At 38.9% G+C, this 16,113-nt stretch overlaps 1 protein-coding gene across 2 annotated transcripts; it reads right to left on the bottom strand.

Moving 5' to 3' along the window:
• Positions 1 to 1,671: 1,671 nt before the first annotated feature.
• RNF141 (ring finger protein 141) lies at positions 1,672 to 15,472 on the bottom strand. 2 transcript variants are annotated; one of them, XM_050897949.1, is made up of 6 exons: positions 15,420 to 15,472; positions 13,192 to 13,394; positions 11,593 to 11,701; positions 10,407 to 10,588; positions 7,077 to 7,184; positions 1,672 to 4,768 (listed from the first exon to the last, which is right to left on the bottom strand). In XM_050897949.1, the coding sequence occupies exons 2-6, from the start codon at positions 13,374 to 13,376 to the stop codon at positions 4,618 to 4,620; spliced, it is 735 nt and encodes a 244-aa protein (XP_050753906.1). In that variant the 5' UTR covers positions 13,377 to 13,394; positions 15,420 to 15,472; the 3' UTR covers positions 1,672 to 4,617. The 2 variants fall into 2 exon arrangements, with proteins under 2 accessions (XP_050753906.1, XP_050753907.1); XM_050897950.1 differs by having other exon boundaries at positions 13,192 to 13,391; positions 15,420 to 15,466.
• Between the last annotated feature and the right edge of the window lie 641 nt (positions 15,473 to 16,113).

Below are 16,113 nucleotides of genomic sequence, written 5' to 3'. Positions count from 1 at the left end.
ACAATATTTTTTGGAAGGTCTGTTGAAGCGGGTTGGAACCACATTAGCATGGAAGCATACACTGTTGTATCAAAACCCTACCTTGTTCCACATACAATCAAATTCCAGAAGGGCAGGTTTCTGACTAATTTAAGCTTAATTCATAAAAACACCTTGTATTTTTAAATAGCACTTTGAACCAACGAGTGCTCGTTTAATTACCTGTTAGATAGTATTCTTTGTTCCACCAGACTCACACTGGGCAAAGTTCCATCCAAGGTCACAAAACAATTTTTTTTTAATTTCATGCCTACAAAACCCATGCCCAGTGTTTAATATTTTAACCTCAATAGTTAGGTTAGTGAGGTAAGCAACAGGTAAGCAATCATCTGCTAATTAACATCTTGACAGCTCAGATACAAAAGCAGAATGTGTTGTCAGATCCCTCACAGACATAACATTCATTGCAACATGGCTAGTTCACAGCAAAACACGTTATCTGGTGATCATACACTGCGGTTACTGGAAAAGAACACTATCTCATTCAGGTTAATTTCAGCTACACATAGCAACAGGAAAAGAATGTTCAGTCTTTAGAATATGTTGCCGTATGATAAATTCTAGGCCTTAGAACCAAACTTCTGAAGAATTAAAAAAAATTCAGTTTTGGAATTACTCATTTTTCAGACACACTTACAAGCCAGCAGAATTCCATTCACCCACTTAAAACAGGTGAAGATAAAACCTTACGGTAAGTTATCTTCAAGAATGGTTTAACAACAGAAGAAGAATGAAAATAATTCATTACTGTAATATTAGTCACAATAGAATTACTTCCATTACAGAACATACGTATTTAGTGGATACAAAATTAAAGAATTATGTATATGCAGTGTCAAGAATTAAGGCCAGACAGTTTAACACACAGCTCCCACTGACATCGAACATCTTCAAGGCTCCCTGAGGAGGCTACTGTTCCAGGATTCAGCAGGACACAAAGCACAACGAACCATAGCTAAGATGTTCCTTCTAAAAATAATGCATTTGGCACATACAGCTACACAGGGGCGGAATTTAACAGTTCAGTTCAAACCTATAGCACAGAGATCTCATTGGTTGCCTTCTGTTTCCAGAACTGGAATGAGTATGGATTAGAAAACCTTTATAATTATATACAGAATTCTCTTTAAAAGAAAGATATATGTTAAATATACCATTTCCCACTAAAAAAAGAAACATGCACATTACATTAATATGGTGTCTAAACTTGAAACCTAGTAAATATAAACATTTGTTAATTCCTCAAGTACACCTACCTCCTGGTGTGTCTGTCAACTGGTTAAGTTTTCCAATTTTAATTTTCTGATCTGTTAATGAATTCCTCTCCCATTTCACTTGGCTTTGAAGGAGCCGAACAGATAAACCAAGTAACTAGACAGAGGAAACAGTTACATTAATTATATGCTTCAATTCTTACTAAAACCCAGGAAAAATCAGAGAAGAAAGAATACTCCAAACCTTAGCATTCTTAAGCTTTAAAATAATATCAGAAACATGATGGAATAACTTGGGGAAAATGTAAATCACACTTCTCTGAAAGAAAAAAAAAAAAAAAAAAAAAAATCCTTTCTCCAAAGAAACCTGCTCCTCAATCCTGTCCTTTTAAGAAGTGGAGTTGTTTCATTTGTCCCATTACTGCAGAATGTTCCAATTTATTTGTTTTGACAAAAGAAAAATAGAAGAATCAGTGAGCCTTTTTTGCAGAGCTGCTTTTAAGCTACCTTGTTAATATCACACTTCAAAGTTTAAGAGACATCTGACTCATAATGGCATGCTTTTAACCACACCACCTGTACAATGGAATTGTATTTAGATTAAAATTCAGTTTTCAGACTTTTGTGGTAAAGCCAAGAGATTCCTTAAGCTTAAAAGAACTTTGACATTTCTTCCAAAGTAACTTTATTGCACAGTTCATACACAAAGTTTAATATACTGGAATGTCCTTAGCTATTAATACAACCTATAATGTTTAAATTACAATTTCACATTAAACCTGTAAGAAATCTTCACTTAACACAAGAAAGTGTAGTTTGTTCTAATGCCCCCCACCAACAGCTAGTCATAGTAATTCACATTTTCAAGGTCTAGCTTCTGGAACCCATTGCCATGTCTCTGCCAATGTGATTCCTTTTCCAAAATTGTTTGCTAAATGTAGCACTTCAGACTAGGTAATACCAACCAGTACCAAATTACTAGTTTTTCAGTGTTAATGTACCTATTATCCCATATAACATACAGTACATATATTTTACAAGGCACACATTACAGTACCTACATCACAGCAGTGTGAATTACAGCAACTTAATTAAAAAAAGCTGTACAGAATACAAAGTTTACTTTTTCACTATTTAAATAATTTTTGCATTAGTTTATATTGTAATTGCAAGTGTCATTATGCTGCAATTAACAACCTGTTTGCATCACTACAAAATTACATTTTAAGAAGTTCATTTAAGTTCTCAGCAGAAAGTCAACTTATAAAATCTCAGTTCAGAAGTATAATTCTTGAAATACTTGAAAAATAAAGTTAGCTTGAAGCTTTAATTTAGATGCTCTTTCTGTTCCAGTGATATAAAAAGTTTAAAAAATTCAAAGGTTATTTTAAAGTTCTGAACATGGACTAATGCAAGATCAGAAAGCAAAAAGAAACCAAACTGGTGTGTGATTAGGAATATTTGCAAATGTTTTAGTGGAAAATCCCTGACCATTAACAATATTCAGCCCAAATAAGAACTGCCTTTATGCAACCAAACAGTCCATACATTTTCTGAAGAATATCTCACTGATATCAAAGGATTAACAAAGGGAAAAAATTAGTTCTAAGCTATATACATTCATAAACGGATTTTTCAATAGTTAAATACAGATTTACACACTAAGCCATACTGGCTTTTAGATGATACACACAAGAAGAGTACGTTGCTTATCTGTCTTAATGTCTATGACAAATTTGACAACTGTGCCATAAGCCAAGCTCAAACGGGTGCCATATGCTATGCACATTCCTTAACAAATAGAAGTGTAATAGAGAAATTCCCAAGATCTGGTCCCCAACGTAATTGAATTATTTTGTAGCCAATTAAGAAAAATAACCCAAAGGTGCATATCTACGTGTGCACACACCTTGTAGTTCAGAACCTGTCTGTGATAAAAGGCCTTAGCCTTACGGCATCATTGAATTTTAACAAGTATGGTAATTAAAAATGCAGTCTTACAGTAAGCAAGATTTATGCTGATATTCCTTCAAATGCTACACTTGAGTATTTCTCACTCAATAGCCTCAAGTTAAAAGAGTAGTATTTGTTAATATATATTAAAAAAAAAAAAATCATTAATTCGCTACAATAGCAGTTGATTTCCATAACACTATTTATGCAGAAGAGGCTTAAGATGGGTTTCCTGAATACTAACAATTTATTTTAGACTGTCCAAACTCAGCTCTTTAAAGATTTTACTCTGCTAGACACAGAAATACTGTTGCGCTCCAGCTGTGATATCCCTTTTCCCAAGTTGTCACATGCACATCTCACTGCAAGCAACATTACTATTAAAGTAGAAGTTTCTCTCTGCTACATAAAAGCATATTGCACTTGTAGATACAAAGCACGGCACCCTTACTTAGATTATCACCTTATAACTCTTAGTACACCTTATAACTCTGATTTCATCACTTCAAAAACTCAAGAGAAGCAGATAAAACCACAGCATCAGACTAAACTACACCTTAACTGCTAATTCAAAGTCATTCTCTTCAGATATGCCTAATGTTTAAAAATAATTTTGGCTGTTCTTGATCAAAAAACTATAAAGAAACTGATGTACTTTTTTAAGGATTGTGTACGAAACCGTTTAATGTTTCCAAGCTAATAAGACTATGCTAAATATCATATTTAAAAAAATATTCAAAGAGATAATCTTGTTAGAAGAATAAAGGGAAGTGCACAAGTACATTTACAGAGCTGCCCACAGTCTCCAAAACAGATTTAAAATAATTAATACTAAATCTCATAACAGATCAGATTGAAATCAGTATCTGTAAACACTAAAAGCAGCAATAACTGGCTACTGAAGAACAGGCAGTGGGACATCTTCAAGTTTCAGCAGTAAAATTTCAAATTAATGATCACTAGTGCTAACTCATCATCTTTAGTCACATTTGTCATGAAACTAAAAGGGACTGCTTTTAAGGATAAAGAACTGTGAGGTCAAGCCATCTGACACTGTTCATCTTCTGTAGCAGTACACTGTGATGTTCAAATAGCAGTTCGCAGTTGTAGTTGTGCTGTTATAAATTGCTTCATCTAGTAGTCAAACTGCTAATTAATATCAAAAGTTGCTGTTAAAATAAACTTTGTTAATGATCAAAGAGTTTACTGAAAGTACAGATTAATAATTAAGACTGCACACACATACACTGGCTCATATACCCTGTGTTTTAAAAGAGCAGCGTAGATTCACAGCAGCCAAGAAGAGAAGTAAAAGACAGACTGTGGAAGAATGGCAACGAGAGGTAAAAACAGATGTTCATGAAAACGAAAGCTTCAAGTGCTTCTGCTATTATCAGCTGGTTGGCCAGTGTCAGGGTCTGTGAGGCTGGCCCGCCTCATCTACCATGTTAAGTATATAAGTAGCGATATCATCTTCTGTAGGTGCATCTGAGACCACCCAAGAATCGCTTGCCCCAGTCACTTGCCGACGGCAGACAGGACAGCTTCTGTGACGATCACTCCTGTTAGGAAGCCAGAGAAATGAGTATTTTTCACTGATGGTCTCTTCCTGGCCGAAAAAAGCCAAAAGAGCCCCCAAACGAAAAAAACCCCCACACCAACCCAGTGAGAACTTCAAGAATGATCAGGTTAACTGCATTAGACCACCCATACATTTTTTTGTTTAAAAACTTTTTCTTTGTGAGGAAGATTGGCCAACAATTCTGAATGTAGCTCCATTCTTCGAGTGATAAATTTGGAGTCATGTTCCTCATAATCAGGTTTGCTCAGGTTAAACAGAATGCATCTAGCTACCTGCCCAGAAAGTTTAAATGGAAATCCACAGTCTAAATTAATTCTTCCTATCTTTAGATATTCAGCTGAGGTACTTGGCCTGGTTTCGGCTGGGACAGAGTTAACTCTCTTCTTAGTAGCTGGTACAGTGCTGTGTTTTGGATTTAGTGTGAGAATGATGTTGATAACACTCTCATGTTTTAGTTGTTGCTAAGTAGCGCTTATCTTAAGCCAAGGACTTTTCAGTTTCCCGTGCTCTGCCAGCAAGCAGGTGTGCAAGAAGCTGGGAGGGAGCACAGCCAGGGCAGCTGAGCCGAACTAGCCAAAGGGGTATTCCATACCATGGAACATCATGCCCAGTATATAAACAGGGGGGGAGTTGGCTGGGAGCGCAGATTGCGGTCCTGGCATCGGTCAGCAGGTGGTGAGCAACTGCATTGTGCATCACTGGTTTTTTTTTCTTCCCCCCCCCCTTCCTTTTTTTGTTATATTCCTTTTCATTACTATTATTATTATTGTATTTCATTATTACTATTGTTAGTATTATATTTTACTTTAATTATTAAACTGTTATCTCAACCCACGAGTTTTACTTTTTTTTCCTTTCCTCCTCCTCACCCCACTGGGAGGGGGGAGGGGGAAATGGCTGTGTGGTGCTTAGTTGCTGGCTGGGGTTAAACCACGACAGTACTTCAGAAACCAGTCCCTGAAAGCTTCCTATATAAAGAGAAAAAGGAACCTTTTCCTGGGTCATTCAGCCCACTGAAGTTAAGAATTGGTCCCTGAGGGTCCCATCCCCCCCCCACTGACTAACTCGGGGTCCCAAACAATTATGCTTCTGAGCTGGGAGCCTCTGTTATATGCCTAGGTTAAGAAGAGATGAACCTTAAAAATTGAATACCAAAAAAAGAATGGTATAGCTGGAACTTAGTTAAGAGTTCAGCTGATTCATTAGCCAAAGTAGAATATAATCTGCTCTCCACCACAGCCGCTAAACTAAGCCCTGTACTGCTGACAGATGTTAAAATATTTTCCCAGGAAAGAGAGGTGACTAGTTATACTCTGAGATCCAGTGATTTTTACTACGTTTTTCCCTTGTGGGAGCATGGTGTTATAAGAGTAACTTCCTTGATAAGCCTTTGAAAAAGCCACAAAACAAATTCTTATGCACAAATTATACGACTTAAATGTAAAATCATTTGCATTAACTAGTCAAAAAAAAGCCTTTAACTGAGAATATCTGTATCACCTAATGCTAGACTGCCAGAACACCTGCCTAATCCTTGTACGTCTTCTGCAGGGTCAGAGAAGAGCTACGCTCCTTCACAAAGCAATTTTTGTCTCTCAGTCTTCCAACAACGGGTATATCAGACAGATGCAGAAGCTGAAAAGCTGTTCAGTTTACTATGAAGCTGAACATACATTGTAAGATACATGTTATACATAAATTTGAAGGCATTGCTACTGAGAAGAAATCTTTTCCTGGAAAAGTCTGATATATTTAAATTAGTAAATTGTATGCTATTTATTTCAAGTGAAAGCATAATATACGGAAAAAAATCCCTCTGATAGTTATTTCCCAAATAAGTGATAAGACAGTCCAACTTGCCTTCATATTTGCATAGTCTTACAAACTATTGATTTTTTCCTTATAAAGAAGCTTTTAATGAGATTTTGTGAAGCATAACATGTCAGCATCAGCATATACCCTGTCTCCTCTAGTTTTCGAGCAAGAATACAATTTAATTTTACAAGAATACAAAGAGATAAGAAATTACAAAACAAATGCTGAAAAGCACTTTCACATCTCTTTTTCCAAAATGAAATTCTTCGTAAGATGTTTACAAATTCTGAAATCCTTCTTTCCTTTTGCTGCAGTCTGATTTTACTCAAGCTTGTTATGTATCATATGTGCATTAGCTTGCAAATACCTTCAGATATTAAATTATATGGGAACTAAGGAATCTGTCAGACCAAACTGAAACATGTCAGATAACCAGTACATACTATAAAATAATATCCTTTATTATGTATTACCATTTATCAATGCATTTCTGGCAGAAACTGTGAGCACACGGCAAGATTAAATCAGCACGCCCATCCATGCAGATGCAACACTCCTCTTCATCTGTCAACTGTTTAACCCTGCAGAAGAGAAGACAGTATTTTCTCCCAGATAACTAATAAGTTTTATATTTATGCCCTAGTAACTACACTAGTTACTACATTTTTCATAGTAATTAGTGATGGACAGAAAGGAACACCTGTGCTTATCTGCAAGGAACACGTAATTTTGTGAATGGACTAGTTGCATCATCCCAGCCTATGTCAGCAGACATAGCCTCAAGCTACCAACAAACAGCAGTAAATGAACTAAACTAAGTTAGAACATGCATTTATTTTGTGTGTCATGTGGCACTTTTGGTGTTACAAAGGGTTATGCAAATCCTTTTTCATATCAACAAGGAAGTGTGAGAAGTTGTAACTTACATATCACATGACTGGGCAAAAGAACAGAAACACTGTTTACATGAAAGGCAGGAGAAGAATCTGCCTTCCTTTCACAAAGTGTCAGGCTGAACTATTTCACAAGGAACTTTGTCAAACTTCCGTGTACTGGTTTATATCCTAGATAAAAACATGCATGTTGAGAGGATCACTACTAGAATGCATGTTCACTAATTTCACATGCCATCAAAATGCCAAGAGCTAAACTGTTCATTAGATTGAAAATGCTCGTTTTAGCTTGCAATACACTCCTCATGACTGTTCCTTCAAATTAGGACTCTCTCTCAAGTTGACTGTTACCACAGCTTTTCCAGTTAAGCTTCTAGGTGGTTCCTGTTGGCGGCGGGGGGGGGAGGAGTTTAAAAATTAAATCACTCCCCAGGACACACATTTTCATTTTATGTGTCATTTTTTTCCCCCCAAATAATAGATATCTGTATCTAAAGTTCCTAACAGTAGTATCTCAAATATTTGCATTATCAAGACTTCTCAAGCATGAAAAGGTGCAGAGAATCCTCAGCTTTCACTGACCTAACTAGACATGTAAAGTTACCTCATTTTGTAGTCATGGCTCACTTCCAAAACAGCCAAGTAAGTGTTCTGAAATTTTTAGGTTTTCCAAAAATCCTGACTTGGGAATCTCTTCTGTGGCTTGGGGCAGAGAGGTAGCATTCTAGAAAGAATGGCATTTCAGGAGAGACAGTCCACCTTAATGACTATTGACCAGACTGCTTTTGCTTAGGTATCTTGGGAGCCTGTCAAATAGAGTAATTTTTTAACTGTACAGATTAGTCAGCTAATGGACAGCAATTAACATGCTTTCATTTTATTCTTCAGTAGGTCCTTGGGGTTTCCTTTTCAATTTGCTTTTTGAGAAATTAGTTTAGAATGCTGGGACATTTTTTTGTGGAATTACAGATGGTGATTCGCATACAGTGAGGACAACAGTTTCCAAAATACTCTCTTTTGATTAGCTCACTAAGTTCTTTGGACTTGCTCCCTTTCATTTCCCTCCCCCATGCAACTCTGAGTACTAATCTTTGATTACACTTCAATTTTTTAGATTTGCTGATGTATATACAAGCAATTATACTTAAAACAGATGCCCTGTTTATAGAGTTTCTGGAACCTAAGATTTAGCCATAGGACTAAGTTTCTGAAGAAATGGTAAAATACAAGAGTGACAAACTAAGGAAATGATTGTCTCTTCATTATCAGAAAGCATAAAACAGTTACGGATATTTTGGAACACTCCGAGGAGGAAGTGGATGTTCTAGAGAAATGGGATATTATTCCAGTGGAAGAAGTTAAGATAATAAGAAGAATGAAACAGATAATATTTGCTATTTTTGGACAGCGACGGCTAGCTCTTGCAGAGCTGAAAAATGTCTAAAGGTGAGAAGAATTTAGGCAAATGGTAGGATACCACAGAAAAACAATCAGAAGATTTCCTTGGTGTAAAATACTTGAAGGTGCTTCAGCCTGTATTTTCCTTAATGACTTGAAAAACTTGCATAAGATGCAAGCTCACTAAATTCCAGCATATTACCAGCATATTAGAAAAGTATACTCTTTTTTTTGTTGTTATTTGTCACTAATACTACCTCAAGCGATGAAGTTTACAAACACAAAGGATGCTCATCTCGCCCATCTCAAAGTCTGAAAATCGAAAAAGAAACTCACCTAGGAAACCTTATATCTACTCATTGACTTTAGCAATATATGAAGTTGTTTTGCCTAAGCATCCGGCGTTTTTCTGTTTGTTTGGTTTGTTTGAAGTAAAAGGCCATTTCCAGATATACGTGTGTTCTAGTATAACCATATATCTTTGAGAAAGAGCAGGAAAATATGCTTTCCCAAACATGTCCACAATTTGCTACCTAATTCTAGCATTTTAATAACTCAGAACAGCCAATAATTTAAGATTATTTGTTCCCAAACAAGAGAAACAGGAAATTAAATGAAAAGAACACATTCTGCAATCCACTGACTTAGAAAAACCAGTGGGCTCTATCTGTAGAATGACAATGTAGCTGACCCCCTTCTCATTCTAAAGACAGTTAACTAGCTCAGCAACTTGTTCTGTTAAAACACCTGGCTACCAGCTCTTCACTGGTTGATACAGAGAACTATACCATTTACTGCTTTTCCTTGTAAAACCTATCTCTACCTCACTTAAAACTGAGTTAGAACTCTGAACTAATTCAGAAAGTTAAAAGTAAGAAATTACAGGTAGCAACATTTCCACAGAGGGAAAGGGTGACAAGCTTCTTGCTGTTACTATTCAGTTCGAACTGAAGTTATTGCAGGTGTTGACCTCAGTCTTTTGCTTTTCCTCTAGTTAACAAAGCAGGATGTCAACATGTGTGAGACAGTTCACATTTTTCCAGTCTTATAAGTTAAATTATTACTATAATTCATGAGTTTCTAGTGGCAACAGATGGGAACTTTCACATGCCAAAATGTAAAAAAGGAAGAGAAAGTTTAAGTTGAACAATAACAAAATCTGTTTAAACCAACACTGTCAAAACCCCTAGATTTGTAGCTGCAGCTGATTCCATTTCCTCCTGTTTCCTTATTCAGGAGATTCAACATATACCATGTTTATATTAGAACTGATCATTAAAACGATTGGTCTGGAGCTAAGGTATGGTAGCACCAACAGAATTTCACCCAAGTACACTACAGCTCTCTTGGTACAAGAGAAGGTGTGCTGTTCATGTCTGTGATGATACAAAGTCTGCACCTGCCAAGAGCATGCAGTTTTGATCATTAGGTGTTTGTCGTTCAGGTTTTACAGACAACTTCCAAAATATTTATGTTGTAACTGTGGTCAGAAGCTAGAATATATCAAAATACCTTCCCATCCACAAGCTGGCCTGACAAGATGACACAGACATCAAACTCTCAGCAGCTTCTTCAGAAGTACCACTCTGTGCAAGAACTCCTGCTGCTTGACTGGTGATATCTTTATAAAGTTGAATGAACTGATACAAGTTCAAGATTCTGGAAGCTTCCACGATGCCACTTGTTTTATTTATCTTAAGATATAAGAATTGTTTACAATTACATATCAGATTTTTACTTTACATTGCTCAAAATTCTTTTAATGCACTGCAATTCTCATGGCAGTAGCCACCTTCCCAAGCGTCCATCACTATGTTAGCAAATTCCAGTCTGCTTCAATAAGAGTTAAGAACTGCAAACACAGCTGTTTCAGCGTGAGGAATACCACAGTTAGGACTACATTTTTAGGGCAAGACAATTACCATCACTACTCAAATGGATTAAGTTATGAGTAGGGACCTAATGGCTAAAAAACTGGTCTAAACTTAGAACAAAGAACAGAATAATCAATCATTTCATATTTGAACTTAAAACAGCCTACAATGATGGCTGCCTTAATAAAAACTAAGAGCAAACAGAAAATTACAAACTGTTAGTTTCAAACAAAGTTTGAGAGTTGGCTTGGTTGAAACTGCACATTAAGATTGCTCAGTGGATTCAGGACCGTTTAAGGATGTTACTTGATAGGATACAGAGGGGAAAAATCTCCTCATTAGAAAGAGCAAACTTAGTAAGTTTTTTCATGGTCTTCAAACTAAGTTAAACATTTAACTTTCAGATTGGTTTTCTACGGAATCAGAATGTATACAATTACACTAGCTCAACTAATAATGCTTGGAATTGCTGACTAACTTCTACTACTATCAAACTATACAGATCCCAATTTGTTGTACTATTCGATTACCATGACTTGACCTCACAAATCATCTGAATTTGTAACTAATGGGCTGTAAGTGCTCCATTGGAAGATATCATTCCTTTAAACTTAGTTATGAAAATGGTTTTGTTAACCTGCTTTTTGCAGAAACCTAGAATTTAGACTTAATTTATCTCAAATAGTATCCTTGAATACATCATCTGTATCAAAATATATACTCAAAATATATGTAGCAGGTGTTGGATTTTACCAGTAAAAGTGACAGTCCTCAAATATCTGTACACAAAACCCCCACCAAATTAAAATTTTCAACAATCTTACTTTAGTACATATTATCCGAACGACCACCTTCCAGAAAGCAGAAGAATCAGAACCAGGCTGCACTTCAAATAACAGATGTTTGTCTTGTCCAGAGGCCAATTTTGCAGTACTGAAATAAAGAAACATCAGTTTTACATCATGTGCTAGACATGCAAAGATCAGCAACCTCAGCCACTGTGGTATTATTTATTGTTCACCTATGTGCTCTTTATCCTTAAAGAGATTTTATCAATACTGCCCAGAGACATTAAAGAGTAATGACCTTCTTAGCATGTCATTAAATATAAAATACACAGTCCACTTCCCTTTAAATTGCACAGTAAATTTCAGAAAATGATGTGCAAGTCTTTTGATCCAGCATCAGCAAGCAAGTGTCCTTTATAGACATTTTGATTTATATATACTTTCACTGTTTATTACAGTAATCATACAATCTTGTGGTCCAATCTAAAAAGGTTATTTCCTTACCATGTATGTAAGAAAAGCATGCAAGTACCAACACATGCAGATGAGGTGTATTTTTGTTAGTATATGTTAATAATGAAGCAGTCAGGTGAAAGCTTCAGGTGACCCTGACGTTCTTGGGTTTTTGTATTTTTTTTTTTCCAATGGAACACAGACACAAAGGTCTATTCCATAAGAATCAGAACAAGCTACGGTACATTCAGGCTGAAGTAAACACTGTAAAGAAATAAAAACCCCTTGAATAACAATGATATTTTGGAGTTAATTATACTGAGATATGCTTAGATTCTCAGGCAAAACAAAGTAATGGTCTTCAAAATCTATTTATGTGTCTACCCAGAAGACAGCTATCTGTTCTTGCAGACCATTCATAAAAGTATGACACTCTACAAGACAATTTCTAAACTGAATACAAATTCCCGTTATAGTTAAACATCAAACACTACCAAAAGCCACACACTACAAAGCCCCTTTTCAGCATGTACATTTCCACTTCATATAATTGTATACCATAAATACTGGGTAAAAATGACAACTCTGCTTTTTTGTTCATTTCTTTTTACTGTCAACGTATCAGTCAAACAAAAGGCAGCCTATGAAAAATCTTACTTGTGCAGCCTTTTGTTTGGGATTATCTCGGTCACTGATTTCAGATAGTAAAGCACATCTCGTCTTTAATGAGGAACAGCATTGCATATCCGCAGCGGTGGGAGAGATGGTTACAAACAGTTCTGTCTCAGGTACTACTTTCCTAGTGTAGCTGTACTGTCTTTTTAGGGCTCGTATTGCTACTTCCTACCAAAAGTGATGGGCAGAGAGGAAGCAGCATTGCATCTTTAGGTGGTTGGTGGAGGGGAGGAAGAGTAAGTGAGACAGGTAACACTAACAAACAGATACTACTAAACATCTACCTCTTGTGAACTTCTAAGAGAGAAGCAACACTTGCTGGAAGAAGAGTAGGGGAAAAGTGAATTTAGGGAGGAGAAATGGCTTTGGTTTTGAACTGTAATTACAACCACTATAGAAACCAACAAAACCAGATGGCCAGTTCTGGCTTAGCCAGCACAGGAGAATATATTGCATACAAGGTCTCTGTAAAACATGAAAAAAAGAAGGAAACAAAGTAAGGCTTACACATCATTAAGTTCAGCTACTCTTCCCAGAAACTCTTCATACGTTAGGAAACCACTTTCTTGAACCAGAGAGGCATGCTTTGCTACTTTTTCTGGCAACTTGTTAATTACAGTTTGTGTGTGGTTTGAAATTTGTTGACCCATGGTGAAGTTCTTCACCTCAGTTCCGTAGAAAGAAGTTCTCATTCACTTGCAGAGTCTCTGCTAAAAATATTTTAGAGTTACATTTGTGTGTTTTATGAATGGCTACTCCCTCATTTTGTTTTAGTGTAAGAGTTTAGCTACCCACTAACCAGTCTAATTATTTTACAGTAACACAACTTGAACAGTCAAATCAGAAACAAAGCAGACCACTTAGAAGAGACTGGAATGTGGCATTAACAACTTATGAAAAATGTATTATTTTGCTTACAGCAATACTTATATTAAATAGAGACAATTTTTCACGCAGATTTTTCAGCAACTCCAACACACATATATAAATACATCCAATGGAATGGAAAAGAAAATCTTAAGATGACAATGATAATTTACGACAATCTTTGTTTTTCCTAAATATTTGTGCATGGGAAAGTCAGAATGTCTACAAATAAGCATATCAATGTATGTCTATACGCAGACATTACATTAGGAATTAGCTTTGTTACATCAGACTGACACTGGCAGATCACAAGAACTCTCACAGCATTCTTAAACTGGTAAGCCAAGGAATCCACGTCAGCATAAACCAATTTAGAAATCTCCCTATCTGCACAAAACACTCAACTTTAGGATGTATTACAGAACTGACTTGCTCAAACCTTTCCCACTTCATCTTATATCACCTTTCCTTTACACTCCTTTCTCTTTCCCCAAAAGTCTGCATAAGGATCTGCCCTACGCCTTCTGAGTCTTTATCCCTTTCCACCCCTTGATCCCTCTCATTTGACATTCCCCCCAAATTTCTCTTTGCTCTTTGTCTTGAAATAGCAGAGGCATGCAAATTAATTTCATCTGTACAGAGTTCATCGCTTGTAATGCAAACCAGTAGTTTCACACCCTTTTAAGACTCTTACAGACAGAGCTCTGCAATAGCAAGCTAATTGCAGAATATCAACCTTAATTTAAATACGGAATAATCTGATACCAGGTGCATTACAAACACCTTATGAGAGACATCACAGAAAAACACAACTTCATCCTGCATGTACATATAGCTGCATTTGGCATAAAACTGCCCAGGAACATGGTCTACAGCTGTCAAGATCTTGCCACGGTGTAAGAAAAACACAGCACACAAAGTGAGTTCATATCAGAGCATTCTACGAACTATTCCGGTATTTCACACAAGAGAATAAACTTCTAATTTAATGTTTGAATTTTAACCAATTTCTATTCTTAGACAGATGTGTTCCCACCGAAGTCACATTTCTCCTTCCAAATTACCCGCCAATCATCTCCTCTTCCGCTATGTAGACCTTGCATTTGGTGAGCACACACCCAGATACTTGAAGATACTTGAAGGACAACCTCTCAACAGCATAACCTTTCACCCTTCAAATACAGCCCATCCCATATCTTTCAGTTTTTGTGTGTTCCCTCTAGCTGAAACGCAGTCTTCCTGAGGAAGCAAAGCACCGTGTGCTAGTCTACTGAACTAATAATATAAGACTGTATCACAGAAAAGTCTGGACAAAAAAAACCCCTGCAAACATGTTTGCAGAAGTGTTTCCTTTCGTATGTTCTTCAAGACCAGAAATACACAAAACTACACACAGGCAGATGAGGTGTACCACCAGCCTTCTCCCTTTCCAGCCTCTCCGAAAGGAGCCGCGCTGCCGCCAGCCCCCGACGGCCAGGGCACAGCCGCTGCTTTCACTTCACCGTTTAACCGTACTCAACGGCCGGGCCTGAGACAGGCCGCGCGCACAAGCCCGGCTGCGTCACGCCCGCACCGCCCGGCGCGGCGGGGCGGGGCGGGGCGGGGCGGGGCGGGGTCCGCTCCCCCCCGCCCCCGCCCCGTTTCCCCCTGGCCGCCGTGCTCGCGGGTAACCGCCACTCGACCCTTCCCGCCCCGAGGGACGCGGCAGCGAGGCCCGGCTCAGGGGGCCGGCCGGGCATTGCGCAGGGCGCCCGCACCCAACGGCTTCCCCGGGCCCGGGCCCTGCGCTCCCCTCAGGGCGCCGTGACTGCGGGCCGCGCGCCAGCCCCCGAGGGGCCGCGGACGGAGGGCCCCGCCAGCAACCTCACCCCAGCGCCCCGGCATCCTGCTCGCCGCCGCCGCCCGACGGGGACCGGAGCGAGGCCGCTCCCCCGCGCGCCCCAGCAGTCGGCGAGCGGCGCAGGCGCAGGGGCGGCGGCTCCCGGCGCGGCCTGGTGACGCCAGCGCGCGGCTCGCGCTGTTGCCAGGACACGGCGGACGCCGCCGTGGAGGCGAGGCGCAGGGCCCGCCCCGCAGGGCCGCCGGCAGCCCTGCCGGGCCGGGGGCGGGCCGGGGGGGAGAGGCGGCGCTGCCGGGGCCGCTGCCAGCCTTCCTCCTCGCCCGCGGCGCTGCGCGGCCCGGCGCCGCCCCCCGCCGGTAGTGATCCGGGCGGGAAGACCATTGCACACGAGGGAGTCGCTGATCGCGTTACAGTTGAGCGAAGCAGGCCCCGCCTGAACATCCTGTCTGTCCTGCAGTAGAAATGGTGTATAGAGTTGTTTCCTTTTCAGAAGAAATCCTGTAATAGCGTGAATGACCCAAACGGGGTAACTTTTCTGCAGACGGGCCCTGCTGCGCCCTCAGCAGATGCCCGCTCGGTGCTGCACAGCTCAGGGTTCCCAGCGTCTGAAGGGATGGAAGACTACCTGTACTATTCTCTCTTTTCTGTTAGCTCTAATAAATAGCAATTTAAATCATACTTAATGGAGTCTTAAGTGCCTGCCGTGGTGGGATCATCACAGG

This window comes from Gymnogyps californianus, chromosome 5 (assembly GCF_018139145.2).
Source record: "Gymnogyps californianus isolate 813 chromosome 5, ASM1813914v2, whole genome shotgun sequence".
Lineage (NCBI taxonomy): Eukaryota > Metazoa > Chordata > Aves > Accipitriformes > Cathartidae > Gymnogyps > Gymnogyps californianus.
Note: the sequence above shows the minus strand (reverse complement) of the source record. Positions and strands in the feature narration are given on the sequence as shown.